The sequence below is a fragment of the Amaranthus tricolor genome, chromosome 1 (genome assembly GCF_026212465.1).
Source record: "Amaranthus tricolor cultivar Red isolate AtriRed21 chromosome 1, ASM2621246v1, whole genome shotgun sequence".
In the NCBI taxonomy this organism is placed as follows: domain Eukaryota; kingdom Viridiplantae; phylum Streptophyta; class Magnoliopsida; order Caryophyllales; family Amaranthaceae; genus Amaranthus; species Amaranthus tricolor.
Window position 1 is genome coordinate 3,318,375 of NC_080047.1, and position 19,672 is coordinate 3,338,046.

Sequence of the window (19,672 nt, forward strand, 5' to 3'; positions counted from 1 at the left end):
CTTTAAATTACTCCCTGTCTCCCTGTCTCCCTGTCTCCCTCTCAATTTGCATCTCTTTTATTTTTGTTTGTTCAACTCATTTTGCATATTTTCCTTTTTTGGCAATGATTCCACTTTCTTTTTTTAAATCTCATTCATAAACTTATTTTCTCTCTCTATTTTAACCACTTATTTCCATCATCCACTTGTTTTTTATCGTATCTTTCAACTAAATTTTACTTTCTACTAAATTCCATCTAATATAATATGGGTGCTTTCTCATAGAAACGAGGGAGTATAAAGCACTTGTGTACAGTAAATTTGGTCCAATTATAAGGGATCGTTTCCTAATGGTCAAGTGTGCATTCCTATATTTTACTCGTACAATTAGATTAATTATGATGTCAACAAGAAGAAAAGTGCAAGAAGGTGCACACGATCAACTTGCTGCATTTATAGTTTCAATGGAATAATTGGTGACTACATTATTAGACATTTTTAAGTATAACACTCACTTTGTGGTTAAGTGTGTACTTCTATGTGCCCTTTCTTTGGAAGGAGGACTGATATGCTGTTTTTTTTCTTCGAATTCTAACTTGTGTAGAATATTGGGTTGTTGACTATAATTATAACTATTAGTCACTTTGTTCATCTCAATCAGCAACATTTTTTAATTTAGCATGTTTTACTTATTTTACATTATTTTTTTTATATAAGATCTCAGTTTACTTGTTTTGATCTCATATATAAACTTATTATTTCTCTCCATCTTAACCAATTATTTATATCATTTACTCTTTCTTTTGTTTTATTTTACTACCTAATTTTCATTTTAACTAATTTTCATAAAAAAACACATTATGCTAATTGAAAGATAAAGTATTGAAGTATAAATATGCAGAGTTAGGTGGGAGAAAAAGCCAGGGACCATTTGGCTGCATTTCTGTAGACAAATTACACAACTAAAAGTGCCCAACATGAACGACAAAATTTAATATTTGGTTCAGATTTTGGTATTATTGGGGACTTTATCAGAATGTTCAACAATTCTATTTTTTAGAATAACTAATCTATGCCCTTAATTTTGAATGTATAATTTTACAGGACGGCAGGGGGCATAATGTACAATACATTTGCGTCCCGATTGCTGTAACAGTCGTGAAACCGATTTTACAGTTAATACAAGTAGTTTTGCGATTAAACGGCATATATTTTAATTACGGCAAAATATATACACATAATACGATCACGATAGGGTGATGAGCTTTGTTTTTGTAATAATAGAAGGTGAACGATCACGAAAAGAGCAATGAGTAGATTAGGTTCGGTTTAATTTGAATTCGAGTCAAATTAGATTGACATAAGACATGATATAAATGTAAGTTTATTAGAAGAATAAGAATATGATAAAATTTAGATACTGTTTGAGCTACATTCATTCGAGTTTTAACATGCACATTGAGTCATAGAGACTCGAATTGAAATTATTTACGGGCTAAGTTTACAGGTGTTCATTCGGACCATCAGATCGATTTCAGGTTGGTTTGAATCGATTCTTGTGTACATGTTAACTTTTAGATCATTGTAAATCCATTTTTAAAGTCGGGTAAATATCGAGTCGAGTCGAGTCTCCTTTGAACAACTTTAGTTGTCGATCCATGAATGGCAAGCACAAGAACACCAATATTAACATAATACAATCAACTTCAATCTTTTATGTAATTTGAAGAAAAAAAGAAGTGCATAAAGTTGTCTATTCAAGACATTATGTAGTAGAAGAACTAACAATACATACCTTGCATTTGTTGCAAAGTGAAATGTAACATTATTAAAAATGTACTCAATTTATTTAATTTCACCTAATAAGATTCCTAGCAAGAATCCCTTCAAATGTAACGCCAGGACCAAAAGCCAAAATCAAGCCCCATTCATCATCATTTTTGGTTTCCTTATTCATTTTTTTATTTTCTTCCATCATATACTCCATCACATACACAATTGTGTTGCTGCTAGCATTACCATAATCGGCCAGCGCTCTCCGGCTAGCAATCAATTTGTCGGGTGATAAATCGAGTCTTTTTTCGAGCCTGTTAAGGATTGCGGGCCCACCAGGGTGCACGGCCCAAAATATTTTGTTATAGTCCTTGTTAGTTAATCCTATGTTTTCCATCAACTTGCTACAAAACCCTTCAATATTGTCTTCAATTATTTGAGGCAATGCTCTGTCTAGCTTGAAACTTATGCCTTCTTCAGTCAGCCTCCCATCTATGATTTTCTCGGTGTTTGGCAAGAAATGTTGGATGGCGGTGTGGAGCTCGAAAAGAGGTCGCTCGGTGTTAGGGTTTGGGTCTGTTCCAATTATCATTGCGCCCGCACCATCCCCAAATAAGGCCACCCCAACTAGGTCATATGGTCTGTTGGGACTTGGTGGCTTGAACCCTATTATTGTAGTTTCTGAAGTTGCAAGTAACACTCTGCTACCTATGAATCAATGTTACGTAATTCGGGTATATTAGTATTCATCTGGACCAAGAAAAGCGTCTAAAATAGTACTGAACAAAGTTATGTCAAGCATGTTAAATTTTGGCTGGATTTATTGTAATATGTCAGCATATAATCGAAGAACACGAGGTGCACACACTTCATAAGCCAAAGAAATACCAACCCAAATTCATATGGCCACGGGCTCTAATAACTTATAAAGTGCAAACCATCTTTAATTTATTGATACGGGATAATAACCATCCCAACACCCTTCTCACATGCATGCGAACCCCAGTCAAGTTCGCATGTAGGAGTAATCAATTAGGGTAGTTTTTTTTATCAAATCACCTGGATTTATTGGCAATGTCAACATATAATGGAGGATCACGAGGTGCAAACACTTCATAAGCTAGGAGATACCATTCCAAAACCATATAGCAATGGAAGGAAAAACACTAGTAACTTATAAAGTGTGTACGCTAGATTTATTAATTCATCGATATGGGATAAACCATCCCAAAAAGTATACCTGGATTGTTTTCAGCAATATCTTTGGCAACTCGAAGCCCCGCAACACCACCAGAGCAACCGGAAAAGTAGAGCATGACCCGATTCGTCTCAGGCTTAAGCCCAATTCCTTTGGCAAGGTAGATATCTCCACCAGGCAAACGGGCCTCACTAGAGGAGACGTATACCAAGTGGGTTATATCAGTAATGGGCCTACCCCAATTTGCAATGCAAGCCTGGGAGGCCTCAATTGCCATTTCTGTGACTGCTTCATTGCAAATGTCTAATCTTTGTGTAACTGTGGGTTGACCTTCTATTGCTAGCTCTGGGTACTTATTCAGTATTTCTTCTGACATTACCACATACCTTGTCTTCACTGTTGTTGTTTTGCCTACAAAATATCATCATTTTCCAACATTGTAAACAAAATTAAGGGGTTTTAGAGATGGATGCGTTAAGAAACCAACTCAACCAAAAACTTAAGTTGATGGTTGAAGGCCTCACGATATATTATATACTCTAAATACGGATCATCACACGAAAGCCATTTGGGCTACAAGTGTGGATGCAAGTCATGCAACACATGCCCTCCTCATATTTGGCGTTGAATATTTCACATTAAACGAGAGTAGTTGAGATTTGAACTCGTGATCTCTTGTAACGTTGCATTCAAAAGCATAAGTGTATGGTTGAAACCCTAGGATGTATTACATACTCTAATACGCCCCTCACACAAGAGCCCTTTGGGCTAGAAGTATTGATGCTTTAAGTGAGGGGTGTTGTCACGCTGGCTTCTGATACCATGTCAATAAGCCAACTCAACCAAGAGCTTAAGTGTATGGTTGAGACCTGCCCCAAGATATGTTATATACTCCAAAAGGATGAAAAAAACGAAAGAGAGAGAGAGAGAAATTTATAATTACAAAGGCGTGTTAGCTTCTGCTTGAGTTCAGGATCATCACAGTTGGTATCTCTGAAGTAGCCATCAACTAGAAACTCCTGCATTACAAGTTGATGAGGGAAGCCTTTACCTAAGGCCAGAATTGTGGCTTTTCCTGGGTTTGCTTTCTTTGAGTTTGCACCATTTTTGTTGTCTTCAATCCCCATGCTCAATAATCAACTATATTCACTAAATCAGGTACTAAGTTTAGGAATTTATATAAGTAAATTTGAGTGAGTAGATAGTATTAATGTGAGGGAGATTCACAAAGATTTGTAGGTCTGCATTGTTGTTATTATGATAGAAGTATTAGTTATAAAACTAGTTTAGCAGCAAGAATTATATGTTCTTGATATCTTTTTTTAAATTTTTTTTTTTTTTTTAATGTAAGTCTCTGACTCTGAAGGTACCATTTTGGTGAAAATTAAAGTTGGCCAACTTCATTTTTGAGTGGGACTATACTATGCATGGAATGAAAGAACATTGTAACTGTTGTAGTCAATATCGTAGGACTTAGGAGGTTAAGTGGATCACAACTTGTCGTATGAGACGGTCTTATTGTAAGTCGCTTTTCAAATATGGGTTGCATAGCCCAACTAATACAATTATTAGCATATGGACTATTTGTTTTGAGGTCATCTCACCGAGAGATGATCTCTCATAAGAATAGCTTTATACTACTTCAATTGGCAATCCCTAACCCGATTGTCAACCCGAATTAGCCCATTTTCTTTGTTTTATATTTAAATTAATGGTGTACCCGAAAAATAACAAAGTGAATCTTCATTTCGATCAAATTTTGGAGTAGCTCTTAGTGGATATGGTCATCACGTGTAAGTAAAAAATTCATTCAAAATGAATACTTATTCTTATCAGCCTGTTTTGTATGTGATCGTCTCAATTTCTATTATTAGGCTATTTAATTCAAGTATGAAGCATGTCTCATGGTGAGACCGTCTCATACAAGAATTTGTGTATTCTTATATAAGGATGATCACTATGTGTATTTTTCATTAAAATTGACATTAAATATCCTATAGAGTTGCGTGTTGCAAAAATATTAGAATTAGTATTTATGTTATCTAGAATTTTGAGATACTTTGCTATTGAATACCTCATGAAAGATAGTCGATAATAGAGTTTATTTTAAAGATGAGTTGAAATGTACACGACATGTCAAAAAGTAACAGAAATCTATATACAAACAAAGAAATGAGGCAAAATAACTAGCAAAATCCATAAATAAAAAACGACCTAAATTGAAAGACACGGAGGAAGTAGATCACATTGGGTGCGGCCTTATACATGATTTTTTCATCGGTTTATAATTAACTTTTGACTATTGATTTTTGATTGGTAAAGCAACCAGATAAAGTGTTTATTAAATAAACAAAAAGCTAAAAAACACCCTGAGGAAAACCTATCCTTTTGTAACCAAATAGTTTTAACAAAAAAACACAAAAGGTAAAAAAAGAAGCAAATTTCTTCCCAACCAAAATATCAAAGAGGATAATAAATATTTTCCTAACCAAAACCCAATCAAACATGAGGCAAACAATCAAATATTCCAAGGCTTAACCATTAACCATGCTGCATCTTCAATCTATCCTTTACGTTTTCGTGGAAAGGAAGTATCAAACCAGTCTAACAAGAAGGTTTATGAGCCAATAGCTCGCATGTCAACGCTGCATCCATAGATGTCGCAGACCTCCCAGAACCGAGCACAGGAACGAGATTAAAGATAGAATCGTGGTCATTCTTGAAACTTGAATTAATTTCCGCAAATTCTCGGAATGCTTGATTGAATCCAAGGGACAATATCTCCATTCGGATCAAAGAACCGGTTCGATAGTAGATCCTTAAGTACTGAAGAAAAGGGGACAACTATTAATCTCAAAACGAACTTAACCCAATGATAAATACACACCAACGCCTTTTTTACATGATTTTAATTCCAAATTCATTATTCGTAGTGATTTAGGGGGTGTTTGGCAAACAACTGATAGTTGGTAGCTGATTACATTGGCTGATTTGACCAATTGATTTTATTGACTGGTTTAACAAGCTGATTTTCAACCCGATGTTAAAAAACCGCAATAAGTTGTTCTAACCAGCTAAGTTACCAAACACTAACATTGGATGGTTTGACCACCCAACCCTCTATATGTATCAAAATAAGTGCTTAATAAGCTATTTTGCCAAACACCCCTTAATCTAGTGTGTACTCTCGAAACTAAGTGTTAGTCTCGTACATATAACAGCTTACTTTTATCATGATCGGGACCAATATTTACCGATTTTTAAGTTCAAGAAAATAAGATCAAAAGATAATTAACTGACCATGAGATTGTCCCAGGAAAACAGGTTCTCGATGAGGATTTTGTCGAGAAGATAAACGCAGAATTTTGCAATTTCTTCAGTTTGTCCTTCAGAAAGGGGATGCCCAGAACCAAGAGAGTCATTACAAATCTTTGCAATACTTTCACTTGTAATGCTCAGCGTAACAGCACATACATTTCCTAGCGCAATGCATTTCTGAACACAAGAATCATGCCACGGATCTTCCTGAAACCCCCAGTAGTTTTGCGGTATTCCATGTGTTTGATCTTGAATTTTGATGTTGCTTGCTGATTCCATATCATCCTCCTCTATGTAAAGTGTTGGCTTTATTTCTAAGAGTACTCTACAATATTCAAATAAAAGATAAATAGATTGTATTTCGTAACATAGACGAACGACTTCAGCACTTCTCAATTTAAAATAAGGATGAAAAAGCAAACGCACAAGCTAGATCAATCAACCGACTGTTTAAAGGAAATAAGAAAGGCAAAAACAAGACAAATACATACTAAATTATCGGACTCTTCATTTTGCTTCACGTGCCCATGTCCAATCCTTAATGCGCACTTAGACGCTTCATTTTAGGCGTAAAATTGAATATTTAGATGTATTCAACAATTGGACACGTACCAGTATCCAACATCAGTAGCCAAGTCCAAGAAACATAGCTGGCTAGATTGATAGCCTAGACTTAAAGCTGACAAGCTTTCATCGGAATCGAGTCTCAATAACCATAGAAGTGCCTACGTCAAGGATTTGACACTTGACGGAGAAAAGACCAACAATTACATTTGCTAAGCTATTCATCGTACATGAACAACACAATTTATTGTAGAGCCCAAGTCATTAATTTCAAGCAGACAACTCCGAGCACAATGATCATCGTTTTCTACAAACATATTCCAAGGAAAAGTACCTCAAGAACATTAATTGGAGCGTGTCCTTAAACAATAGAGTTCAAGAGTACAACACACAAATTTGACGAAAGGTGACTAGGACTACATAGAACTTAAGAATATGTCCACATTTAACAAAGAAGCAATAATAAGCAAGGCATATACCAAAATCCATGAAGTACGTCCAAAGAGAAGAAAAAAATGGAATAACCAAACAAAATACCCAAAACAAAAAGCCGGGCTAGTCTAAAAAATAGGGGAAGCACCTCTTTGGAAGTTCGGGAACAAGAACAAACAAAAGAATTGGATCAAATAATGAACTTCGCTTAGCTGAATGAAGTTTCTTAAACTGCTTCATAAACTCTTCCCACTTATATTGCAGTTCTGTCATATCCACTGATACAGTCCGTCTTGAACAGTAGACAACGAAGGAAATTGCAGAGGAAGATATTGAACAACCAAAGGAATTTGCAATTGCTTCACTATTTAACAACGCTTGCTCTAACTCCGAAGTAACGCCACCGTTACAAAGGGTCATTGTCGGAGGATCAAGACCAAGTTGCCCAGCCATATGAAGTATGCTGCGATGTAACGTTGCCTATGATGATACAACCATGAAATCAGACCAAGATACACAAATGCTAGTCATAGCACAAAAAAAAAAAAAAAAAAAAAAAAGCAGAAAAGAAGGAATAGGAAGGAGACGGAGAAGTAAACATTTTCACTCCTAATATTCCCATTTCGGACAGATTTATTTTACTTAAGAAAAAGGATTTGGATCTTCAATTTCCCTTCCTTTCCTTCCCTTCCCTTTCCCCCGATGGCATATCTAAATATAAGTATATTTGTGAAACATTTAGATGTCAGTGACAATAACTTGATTCGAGCAATATAATTCGACTATAACACAAAATTAACAAATTTTCAAGCTGTGATCAGAAGGAAACAACATGTAAAACTAGGACAAAGTTCAGAAAGTACCTGGCTGTAGGGCCCTATGCAACTAGGCGCCCATCGCGAAATACTTTGTACATGTAGAACTTGTTTGGTTTTGTCCCTTGCCACCAAAACTTCACAATATGCTTTTCCTAATCCTACTTGTGACAAAGGCAATTCTACTGTACTGCGTGATGGAACACCAAATCGGCATTTTTCTTGGGTGATAAAACTCACGTACGTTTCATTTGCCACAGAAAACTCATTCATATCTGCAATGTATAGATGAATATAGAGTACATCCTCCCAACTAGAACCATATTGCTGAAGTTGCAACTCAAGATGGGATAAAACCGCTTTGAGATCACTCTGCAAACCTAATATTTGAAAAGCAGCCTAGGATTAAGTAATCGTCAATTAAAAAAAAGGAAAATTCCTTGTGGTAACCCTTTTGGTGTACAATTTTCCGCATGAAGGATGAACTTTTTTAAAAAAAATCTGCACGGTAACCCTTTAGTTACAACTTACAAGGCTGCACCATCACTATAATAACAAACAACGTGATTATTGGCTTAATATAATGATGTTTTGTATTGTTATATTAGTTTTTGCCCATGTTAATATGATATAGCATATGTCAAATTTTTCTTAGGAAGGAAGAATTAAGATGGAGTCATTCCACTTGATTAGAAAAGCTTTGGAGTTTTTTATAAGAGGATACTTAACTAATTTAAAAATTTAACTTCGTTATAACGTTTTAGGCCATATAAGGTCACGCTCTATCCTGATTTGAAAGTTGAGGGTAACCGTGAGAATTAAAAATAAAAAATTAAAAAAAATTAAAAAAAAGACTTTGTCCACCATGAGGAGAATTTAAAATTATAGGGTTACCACATGGATTTTTCCATTAAAACAAAGTCATATGCATGGAACCATTTACCAGTTGAGAAACCGTCTGCATCTTGCAACCAACAACAGATGAAAAATGTATCCCCCATGTCTATTTTTGACATCTTCAAATGACAGATTGTATTTTCTATAATATCAGAAAGAGATTCGGAACGCTGGCTTGGGTTTGCATGTAATAATGTGCAATCTCCTTGAACTTCATAAACACAATTCACATCTTCACAGCAAATACCGTTTCTAAGATTACTATCACTTGAATCTGTAGCCAATCCCTTAGGTTCTAAATGGAAGGCCAAAGGATGAAGAACTCCAACAGGAGCTATGGAATCGGAAGAGTGCAGAACAACTTTAAAATCATCCAGAACTATTCGAGCAAACTGAAACAGTTAATAGAAGACGAAATCAGGTGTTTTTCCGTATTTATTTTCAAAAAATGAGGATTCGCTAACATCATTACAAAGGCACGGAAACTGATCCATAGTCATTTGCAAATCAAATCAGTCTCGGTGAACACGGAAAAGGGGACAATTATCGTGACAAAAAAATGAGAGAAATACCATCTTACCTTGAAAAGGGGACAATCAAGTGTCAAAGTTTCATACTCCCCGCCTTCACCACATACATTGATTCCATATAAGCTGCACATGTACAATAAAAGTAAAAAAAAAAATTAAAACTCGTCCAATCAAGACAACGAAATGAGCCAACTCAGTTTGGTGGAATGTACCCATTTAAATGATGCAGATGGGTCTTCATATGTGATAATTCCTTTCCCAGGTGCTTAGCTGGGTGCAATCCAAGAGCGGCAACCTATTTAAGTAAATGGTATGAATTAGCAAACGTTGCGAACTGAACTCTTTATTACTTTCATAACATAACCAATATCTATGTTACTAGGAATCTTCATTTGCTTCACGTACCCGTGTCCGATCCTTGAAGTTGGGACATTGGTATGACACTTAGACATTTCATTTTAGGCGTAAAATTGAATATTTAGACGTATACGACACTTGGACACATACCAGTATCCAACATCAGTACCCGAGTCCAAGTAACATAGACCAATAATATCAAGACACAACATTTAAGCAAAACATACCTTTACAAGAAGAGCAAAGATCCCACTTGTTATCTATTGGACCACAAAAACAGTTATCAGTGACATGGATAAACATAATGACAATTTAGCAAAGTTTTGAAAACTAAAAGTTACCATTTCTTCAAGGAGGAGTGACTGCTCTTGTTTCCATAGATAAGCTAAAGATACAAGTCCCAATCGTGAACACACGCTTTCAACACGTAGCCTCTGATAGTCTGATGCTATTGCACCAGAAGAAACTGCTGATATATCTGGTATTTGCCTCTTTACTTCGCTTAATAAAATAAACATATCTTCAACTTCGTCTCCAGGAGTCATTTTGTAACTAAGTTCATGATGCCTGTCTAATTCACAAACTACAACAAATTAGAGTTGCCTCCCATCATAAATTCAAACACAGCACCAATTGAAGAAAAAAAGCTCCACAGAATTCTTATATAGCTCTCAAGTGTGGAACACAGGGGAACACTTTTATTCCTTCCACGGTTTAAAAACAACACTTTTTTTAACCAGGAAAAAAAATCGCACAACAGGCCATCCATTTCAGGTCCTCATGTCTCATTCCCAAGCATTTTAACAATGTGGAACGCCAGTTCTGAATCAAATAACATAACCCTTCTAACACATAAATTCAAAAGCCTTGGCAAACAATAGATCACCTTTTTGCACATTAACCCAACTTTCCTTTTTATGTAAATATTTACACCCATGTTTTCTATAGGATTACTGATCAAATTCATCTCCCTCTTCCCCAATTGTTACCCAATCTCGTGATTTCCAAGATTTAGGCCCCACGTGATCCATGACTTGAAAACGTTATTTAAAAACAAATGATAAAGAAGCCAGAGGTAATATGGATCTTTACATGTGTCTTTGTATATCTACATACATATATATACACATATACAAATGCATATATCATAACCATAAAATAAGCTAGAAGCACAAAACACATAAAACAATGTAAACCACTGCTTATTAACAAACAAAGGGAGTATCATAAATATAATCATCAAAGAAGAAAGATAATTGGATTACCAAAGCAATCCTGTTTAAAGAGCTTGCCTGGTGGATCCTTGTAATCGTCTTCTGAATAATGGTAATCCCATACATTTTGCATAGCTGACAACAATTTGATGCCCCACCTACAAAATAGTATCCAACAGCCAAAATGATTATTATTGTGTTTGGTGAATGAATTTTTTTTTAAAAAAAGAGGGGAGAGACCTTGAAGAATGTGTTTTTCTTACCTATATGGTAAAGGAAATACAAATGGGTAAGGCTAAGTGAGGCAATTGAAGGGATTCATTTTCTTTCCTTTTAAAAATACAAAATCCTGAAGCGTAAAGAAAAATTTGAAAGGAAAATGGACGACCACTAACCTCAATCCCCTCACCTATTTTCCTTTCACTCACCGTCCCTTCCCTTCGCAAACCCCAGCTAAGATGAAAGATGAAGAAAGAGGAGACATCTCAATACCCCAATAACACTAAGGTCATAACTAAGGAAACAAAAGAAGAAGGCATAACAAGATTGCTTACTCTTAGCAGTCAATAAGAATAACACCTAATCTTCCAACATTTGTTCTCAAGAAAAATAGACAAAGAAAGCAACACAATTGAAAATCATAACATAGAAACATAGCATGAGAATTATAGGATAGTTGAGCCACTTAAAGCTAAAGATTCTTAGTTGAAAACAAACAAGAGAAACTACTTTATGGATAGCAGATGACTAAATATGTTGCTTAAAGTGCTGCCTAAAACTACCTAAGACATCATACACAGATAGAATCTGCAACTCATAAGACTTTCGCGTCCCTTGATCTCAATCATATTGACTTTGGATTCCCAACTTTTGCACTCATCTAATTGCTAGAAGCAAAACAAGCAATACAAAATGGGGGAAATAGACCGAGTACAGATTGAAAGAAGAGACTTACAGTTTGATACATATAACTGTCTAATTCATCAATTGAATCGTCCGCAGGCAATAAATTCGCCAAAGCCACAACCTAAATAAGAAGTCGAAGAAACTTAGACTCATACAACAGATCACCATCTATCATAGCTCGTAGATTACTTGTTTACTAAATTATTTACAACAAAAATCCTAAGATAAAGAAATCAAAGGGGCTAATCTCAATATAGCCATAGTGATAGAGAAGGACACCTCATGCCCATAGCGGATGCATTGCATCATGGCATAACAACTGTCTTTGCCACCACTGACCAAGGCCACCACCTTCATCTCGCTGCGCTTACTTGCAACAACAATTCAGCCAATGTATCTACACTCTACAATGATGAACCAGACAAGTCAAGCCAATATACATACACATAAATGGTTCACAAAATTATTCAAGAAACAGAAATTTAGTGAACTTGTAAAAAATACACCATGAAATGACATTTAGTGATTCTATCAAGATTCAAGATCAATAAACTAAGTAAGTTTAGATAGTGACATAGCCAAACAAAAATCCCTGCAGTATTATCTTACCTTATTTTATTTCAACACAAAATTAAGAACCTTATGATATCATTGCATCATTATGCATACAAGCAACCTTTTATTTTATTTAATACCATGCTTATCATATTGAATTATCAACTCTAACATCATTATCTAATAATTTTTATAAAAAACCTAGTGCTAACCTAATGCTAAATCTTTCACTTTCATACAATTTCACACTATCAAAACAGACAATAACTTTCCTCATTTAAACCCTAAAATTTTGGAAATCAAACAAATTAAAAACCCACAAATTAACATTATTTTTGAACCCAGAAACTTAGATTATTGCTAACGTAATGTTCAGTCTTTCTTCATCAAACAATCTCACACTATGAGATCAGACAGTAACTTTCCACAATCAAACCCTAAAAGCTATAAAAATGATTCCGAACCCACGTAATAACACGAACGAATTCGGAAGATTTTGATTACCCAATGAAAAAGGTAGAAACTTTAACTCCAATCCATACTGTTTAACTTGTGAACAAGCACCCAACTGAAATCCGACAATTAACAAAGAGAAAAGAGGAATATGAAGGATAAATTGGACAAATTTGAACAGAGAAAAACTTAGAGATTAGACAAACTTGAATGAAATTCCTCAAAATTAATTCCAAAAAGTAATCATTTTCATGAAATTTTGTGAAAGAACTGACCTTGGAGAGAAACCCACAAGCACGATTTGCTTGCTTGAAGATTTGGAGAAATAGATTGGTTTAATTGCTCGAAGATTTCCGAACTAAAAGTATTCGTAATGCGCAGTAGCGACCGGCGAATTGGAACTGTTCCTAAACTCTGAACATCGAAGTACGATGTTTCACAACCGGGCGACGGCGGAAACATAAACAGATGTCGAGGGAAGAAAATATGTCGGTTTCTATCTAAACTAAACCTATTTCAATTTTATTTAAGAAAAAATTGATTTAAAAAATATAATTTCTCAAACTAAAATATTCGTTACGTAACAATTATTAACATCACTTATTCTTTAAGCTTATTATATATATATTGCGGCTAATATGTAAAAAAAATATAATCAATTGGAATCTCGTTTGAATCGTCTAATTGCATTTTTATTGGAAAAAGAATCGTCTAATCACATAATTTCATTAATATTAATTTTTTATAATTCAATATAAATGATCAAAATAATATATTTGATTGCTTAGAAAGTTAAATATAATAAGTATTATGGAATGGAATAAATATTTCTGAATATTTGTTTTTTTGAATAATTTATTTGTAAGTTATTTTTATTAACAATTCAACATTTACAAATAATGCTGGTGGTATATTATAAAATCCTTTTATATTATATAGATATTAATTATTTAATTTTTTTAATAAAAATAGGAATAAAAGTAAAAAGCTAAAAAACCCTTCCTAAGTTCTTTACATCTCCCACAATCCCTACCTCATTTCTTGCGTGTTGCGTCCCCCAGCCACCAATTCCCATCGTGCCACTTTTGCGCAATTAAGACCCTAACCATATAATCCTCCCCAATCCCTTTCTTTCCCACCACCTTATAAACACAACCTATGAAACCCAACCCTAAACCTAGCCCCACGAAACACCCCTCTCCTTCCCCTTTTTCTTTGCCAAACACCCTATTCTCTTTGTCGTATGGGCGTCGTTGGTGCGAGGTGATCAAGAAAAAGTGTCGCGACAGATGCCGATGGTGGAGGTGGCATGGAATGTGATGCGATGTGATGCGGTATGAATTGTAGAAAACTGGGTTTACAGGCGAGGGTCGCAGGCGTTGCTAGCATGACAAGGGTGGAGGAGCCGAAGCGGTGGATTGTTCTAAGGTTGTGGTGGTAACTGGTGACAGTTGTAATAGGGTTCTGCGGTGTGGAAGAGGGGGTAGGGGACATCGTCAGTGGGGGGAGAGGGGTTGGGCAATGGTGGTGGAGGTGGTCTAAGGTGGAGGGATGGATGGAGAAGGAATTACGAATTTTCGTTTTTCTCTTCCTTTTTACTGAGGTATATTATAGCATGCTTTAGGTTTTAAGGGTATGCAACGGCAAATGTATTTTGAAGGTTGGATTATTAAAAATAATTTAAAGATGATATTATTTACGATGGATGAGCGAAAGATGAGATTATTTAGATTAATTTTTTTAATTTTTTCACAGTTTATCTAACCTATGCTTATGAAATAGGTTTTGATGTCAACTTTTAAAAAATAAATTCTTTTAAATATTTTCTTTTGCTTAAATCTTACCTAGATCACTTAGTATTTTAGTATTAATTAGAAATCATTATCCTCAAGAGAATATTAAGAGAATTATCTTAAAAAAAGTTGGTTACATCAGATAACTAGTAGTATTTGAGGCTATATTTCTTTAGGAGAGGGAGTACTGATCAAGTCATAGATTAAGGGGTGTTAAGCAAATGGCGGATAAATTGATAGCTAATGGCTTATTAGGATAACTAATTTGACCACCTGATTTTATGAGCTGATTTTTTTAGCTGATTTTGAACATACTGTTAAGAGCAGCTTGCTTAAAATTAATTTATTCATAACAATAAACTGGTACAACCAGCTAATTTACCAAACATTAGAATTAAATAATTTGACTACTCAATATATATTTGTATCAAAATAAGCTAAAATTGTCCAAAAACACCTCAAAGCTACTCTATTTCTCAAGTAAAGTGCATGAATCAAAGAATCCTCCATTGTGGATGACATAGATTGCCTTTTGTGCATGCTATTCCTTCATTTATAAATGGATAGAACATTTAAATTAGAATGGACATGTAATTAATACTCCTACATCTGGAGCTGGATGGCTGCTTGCCTGAAGATGTGAACCAAGAAACTCTTCTATATGCCCCATTATAAGTAATTCTACCAGGAATTTAATGTTTATATAAGCACCAATTGATCAAAACATACGTGATCAAATAGACTTTTGTTATCCAATTGATTTTATGTGAAAATATGTGGAGAATAGTGTTGAAATTTTAAATCCACTTGAAGAGGGAAAGAAAAATAAGCAATTTTTTAATTTTTTAATCAATTTAAGCAATTATTTCATCATATTGACTCGTTTACTACATTCAACATAAGAATAATTGTAAAGGTTTATCTTCCACTCTTTCGCTTTTAAAAGTTTGCTCTAAGTCAACAAATGTATGTCCGCATTATTTTAATATTTTATATGATTTTGTATATTTATATTTTAAGAAAAAAGAGTTGAACCGATGGTCTAATTTCCATTCTGCAGTTGAACTGTCATGAACCAGATTGAAGCATAATCAGAATCGAAACCGACCCAACCCAAATTGAGGCCATCACTCTGTCTCATCTCATACACACTACTATAAATATGTCTATAAACTTCATAGTGTTATACATATAATGATATTAGCGAAGATTTACGATATTCTCATATGTTATTTTAAAATTAACATTGATAATACGATGTTGTAAGGAGAAATATCATTTTAAAATTACTGTTTTCATGAATTGCTAATACAAATTGGGTAATTAAATGTTTTGTTAAAGCTAGGAATCATCCTAGTCATTGTCTTGAAAAACATGTTAAAGCTAGGCCAAGTATCATATAACAAGCCTATTCCAAGTGAAGTAGGTAATATGCTCATTATATATACACTTTATTGGTATTTTCGTTTTAGTGACTTTGTTTTATTTTGTTTGGATACATTTGTTAAGATAATTATTAAAGTCTTAATATCTTTGATTTTGTATAATTAAAAATTATAAAAATATTTATATTAATAATCCTTGTGTTGAGATAAATCAAACAAGATCTTATTTGACTATGTTTACAAAATTTTCTCCAAAAAATTACATTATCTCAATTTACACTTCAATTTTTCTAAAGCTAATGGTGTTTTGAATAGTTACTTAAATGATTTGATCAATTATCTACTTTTTTGTCGCTTATATTAAATTATTATTGTTGTAAAATTGAAAGTTAAATCATATAGATATGCAATTTTTTTAGATATTATATTTTTAATATTTACATCTCAACTCCATAAAATAAATCTTAGTATTTTCGAATTAAAAAACATACAATCTATTACATCTGTGTAATGCAATCCTTATAATAATTTTTAAAATGTACTCGTATTTGACAATGAAAAAAAAAATAATACGACTAATCTTTCACTATCAAAAATGGGTTAACAAAACCAATAACATAAATATTAAGGGAAAAATAAAATAAATAATAAATATAAAGGGAAATATATTTTTATTCCAATCAAAATGTTGGTAATAAAACGTGGGGCACATAATAAAACTCTATATATAGAGGTCTAAATACACCAAAGAATTACAACTATCTTTCTTTTGCCTTTTTGTTTTAAAAAATATTTCCTTTTGGTTGTTTCAATTATGGGTGAAAGCATTGTTACAATTAAAAATACTGAAAATAATTATAATTATAATTATAAGTATGAAGATGCAACAAATGCAAGTAGAATTCTTCCAGTTTTAGTCACTCCTCCACAGCAAATGGTTTCTAATTCCTGGTAAATAATCATGCACTAAATAAATACTCCTATATTATTAATTAATTTTGTCTTTCTATAATTATTATGAATTAGTCTTACTTAATTCTATTACTTTCTTAAAAAAAATTGTGTATAGGGGTTGGTTTTCATGGTACGAGAAAGGGGAAATCCATAAGAGAATGATTAGGACTTCTGTTAAATTTCTTCGTTGGATTGGCTACGAGGAAATCTTCTCAACACAGGTTTTTTTCTCATGTCAAACAATCTTACTTAAGAGTGTTCATTAAGGTCAACAGGTCAATATCAAATTAGATGTTTTGGATTAATACAAATTGAGTTTTGTAACCATGTTGCATAAATTCTTAAATCAGACAGTCTCATGGTAAGATTATTTTTATTGAACTAATCCATGTATATTCAGTGTGTTAAAATGACCACTTATAATTTTAAAGTGATCAATTAGAGAAATAGACTAATTATATGGGTTTGACTCATGGTGTGACACTGAGAGTCTAGGGATGCAGGCGGGGTGGGTCTAATAGGAGACCCGCCCCATCCCCGTGGGTCCCGGTTTGATGGGTCATGAGGCGGGTACGGGTATAAAATTCATACCCACCGCGGGGATGGGGATGGGGATGGGTTTTAGGTGATATCCGCCCCACCCCGCCTCAAGATATGTACTGGGATATGTGTTTGTTTGAGACTTTGGATATGTAATTGTTTGAGACTTTGGATGTGTGTTTGTTTGAGATTTTGGAGTTTGGATATGTATTATGGATTTTAAGGCCCAAATGATTGAATATAAATATGTGGCACAGATGGGTATTAAGCGGGGATTTGATGGTGGTGGGGCGGGAAAAATGGGTATTAGACGGGGATGGATACCCAGATGGGTGGTGGGGCGGGAATGATTTTAGGTGCAAACCCATCGGAGAGGGGACGGGAAAAAAAATTATACCCGCCGCGGGGATGAGGACGAGGATGGGTATTGCATTAACAGATGGGGATGGGGATGGGAATTCCAATCCCCGCCCCGTTTGCATCCCTAACTGAGATGATTTCCTACAAAACGAGTTGTATTGGTTATATATATTTCTTAACATTTTTATGTCGGGTCAAATTGAATTTAGTTACAAAATCGATTACGTCTCTTATTTTGAGTTCAACTCAAAACTCAACAAGTTCGATTTAGTTGGTTGAGTCACACTAACCATACAAGTTGGTTGCACAATAACAAGCAAACACTTTGTACCTAATGTTTCTAGTTCTAATTTCTCATATAAACATCAACTCGTTATTTCGTAATAGTAAACAAATAATACTTTTTATTTTAGAGTAAAATTTAATGTTAATATTGATGTCAAGATTAATTTTATATAATTTTCACGTTAATGATTATGTCTAATTTCAGGTATGGAGAGCATCCATTGCAGAACTCTTAAGCACATCAATCCTAGTATTCATGTTCGACAACATTATCATGTCGTCTAAGATCCACAATGACACACCCAATATTTTGCTTGCTTGTTTCGTTGCTATCATCGTAGCCTTCCTTCGCCTTGCAACACACCCAATTTCCGGTGGCCACATGAACCCAACAATAACCATCTCCGCGACTTTTATGGGCCTCATCTCATTCTCTCGGGCCATAATCTACTTAATAGCCCAATGTATCGGGTCCACTCTTGGTGCTTGGGGCCTTCAAGCGATGGTTATGGGGTCCATAACAAATTCCACGTACTTATTAGGTGGGTGCACACTTGAAGTTGTTGCTCCAAGCCCAAATGGGCATACTACAATTGGGATTGAGACAGCCCAAGGATTATGGGCTGAAATCATTTACACTTTCATCTTTCTATTCTCAGTTTGGATGGCCTTTGATCAGAAACGGGCCAAGGAATTGGGCCAAGTATTAATGTGCTCAATTACGGGTATTGTGGTTGGGCTTACTATGTACTTGTCCATGACTGTTACCATGAAGAAAGGATATACTGGTGCAATTATTAACCCAGCAAGGTGTATTGGGCCTGCAATAGTAAGAGGAGGCCATCTTTGGAATGATCATTGGGTGTTTTGGGCCGGGCCTATAATTGCTTGTGTTTTGTTTTATTTTTATAGTTTGCTTCTTCCAATAGAGAATTTCAAAGCAAGGACTACTTAAGAGGGTAATTAGGCCTATAGCATTTATTTGGAGTTTTTTCCTACCACATTCTTCCTGCCCTCTCTTTGAAGGAGGTGTGAGTATATTTTGCATGTCACCTATTCTCAACCCTGCGTCTCAGCTAGATTTTGAGTATGATATACGCTTATAACATTTACTATATGAATATATAAAGATGGAACTTGAAAAGAAAGGGTCAAATTGTTTTTTTATCCAATGTAAGGTAATGGAAAGTAGAATTTTATAGGCGGTGAACATCAAACTCTTGCTATAAGTAACAAATTGTTTCAATAGTCATTTTGTGAAGGGAGACCTAATTTTTTTTACTTCTCTTCACCGTTTATGTAAAAAAGATAAATGAAATAAAATATTCATATTGTTTACTTATAGCAATATTGCAGTTGTTTGA

At 34.4% G+C, this 19,672-nt stretch overlaps 3 protein-coding genes across 6 annotated transcripts; 1 reads left to right on the forward strand and 2 right to left on the reverse strand.

Annotated features, from left to right (window-relative positions):
- Positions 1-1,410: 1,410 nt before the first annotated feature.
- Positions 1,411-4,129, reverse strand: LOC130799219 (type III polyketide synthase B). The gene is made up of 3 exons (XM_057662327.1): positions 3,894-4,129; positions 2,993-3,361; positions 1,411-2,460 (listed from the first exon to the last, which is right to left on the reverse strand). Exons 1-3 carry the CDS (start codon positions 4,075-4,077, stop codon positions 1,835-1,837), a joined length of 1,179 nt encoding a protein of 392 aa, XP_057518310.1. The 5' UTR covers positions 4,078-4,129; the 3' UTR covers positions 1,411-1,834.
- Positions 4,130-4,890: 761 nt separating this feature from the next.
- On the reverse strand, positions 4,891-13,501 carry LOC130799226 (diphthine--ammonia ligase). Of its 4 annotated transcripts, XM_057662333.1 has the most exons (13): positions 13,267-13,501; positions 12,263-12,387; positions 12,033-12,104; positions 11,156-11,235; positions 10,205-10,430; positions 10,091-10,123; positions 9,719-9,801; positions 9,557-9,629; positions 9,023-9,368; positions 8,128-8,459; positions 7,413-7,744; positions 6,251-6,593; positions 4,928-5,776 (listed from the first exon to the last, which is right to left on the reverse strand). In XM_057662333.1, the coding sequence occupies exons 2-13, from the start codon at positions 12,338-12,340 to the stop codon at positions 5,555-5,557; spliced, it is 2,220 nt and encodes a 739-aa protein (XP_057518316.1). In that variant the 5' UTR covers positions 12,341-12,387; positions 13,267-13,501; the 3' UTR covers positions 4,928-5,554. The 4 variants fall into 4 exon arrangements, with proteins under 4 accessions (XP_057518326.1, XP_057518322.1, XP_057518329.1 ...); XM_057662343.1 differs by lacking the exon at positions 13,267-13,501 and having other exon boundaries at positions 4,891-5,776; positions 10,205-10,434; positions 12,263-12,330; XM_057662339.1 differs by lacking the exon at positions 13,267-13,501 and having other exon boundaries at positions 4,892-5,776; positions 10,205-10,434; positions 11,129-11,235; positions 12,263-12,330.
- A 3,344-nt stretch (positions 13,502-16,845) lies between these two features.
- On the forward strand, positions 16,846-19,650 carry LOC130799243 (probable aquaporin PIP1-2). Its single transcript, XM_057662351.1, has 3 exons — positions 16,846-17,120; positions 17,239-17,344; positions 18,514-19,650. Exons 1-3 carry the CDS (start codon positions 16,984-16,986, stop codon positions 19,261-19,263), a joined length of 993 nt encoding a protein of 330 aa, XP_057518334.1. The 5' UTR covers positions 16,846-16,983; the 3' UTR covers positions 19,264-19,650.
- Positions 19,651-19,672: the final 22 nt, after the last annotated feature.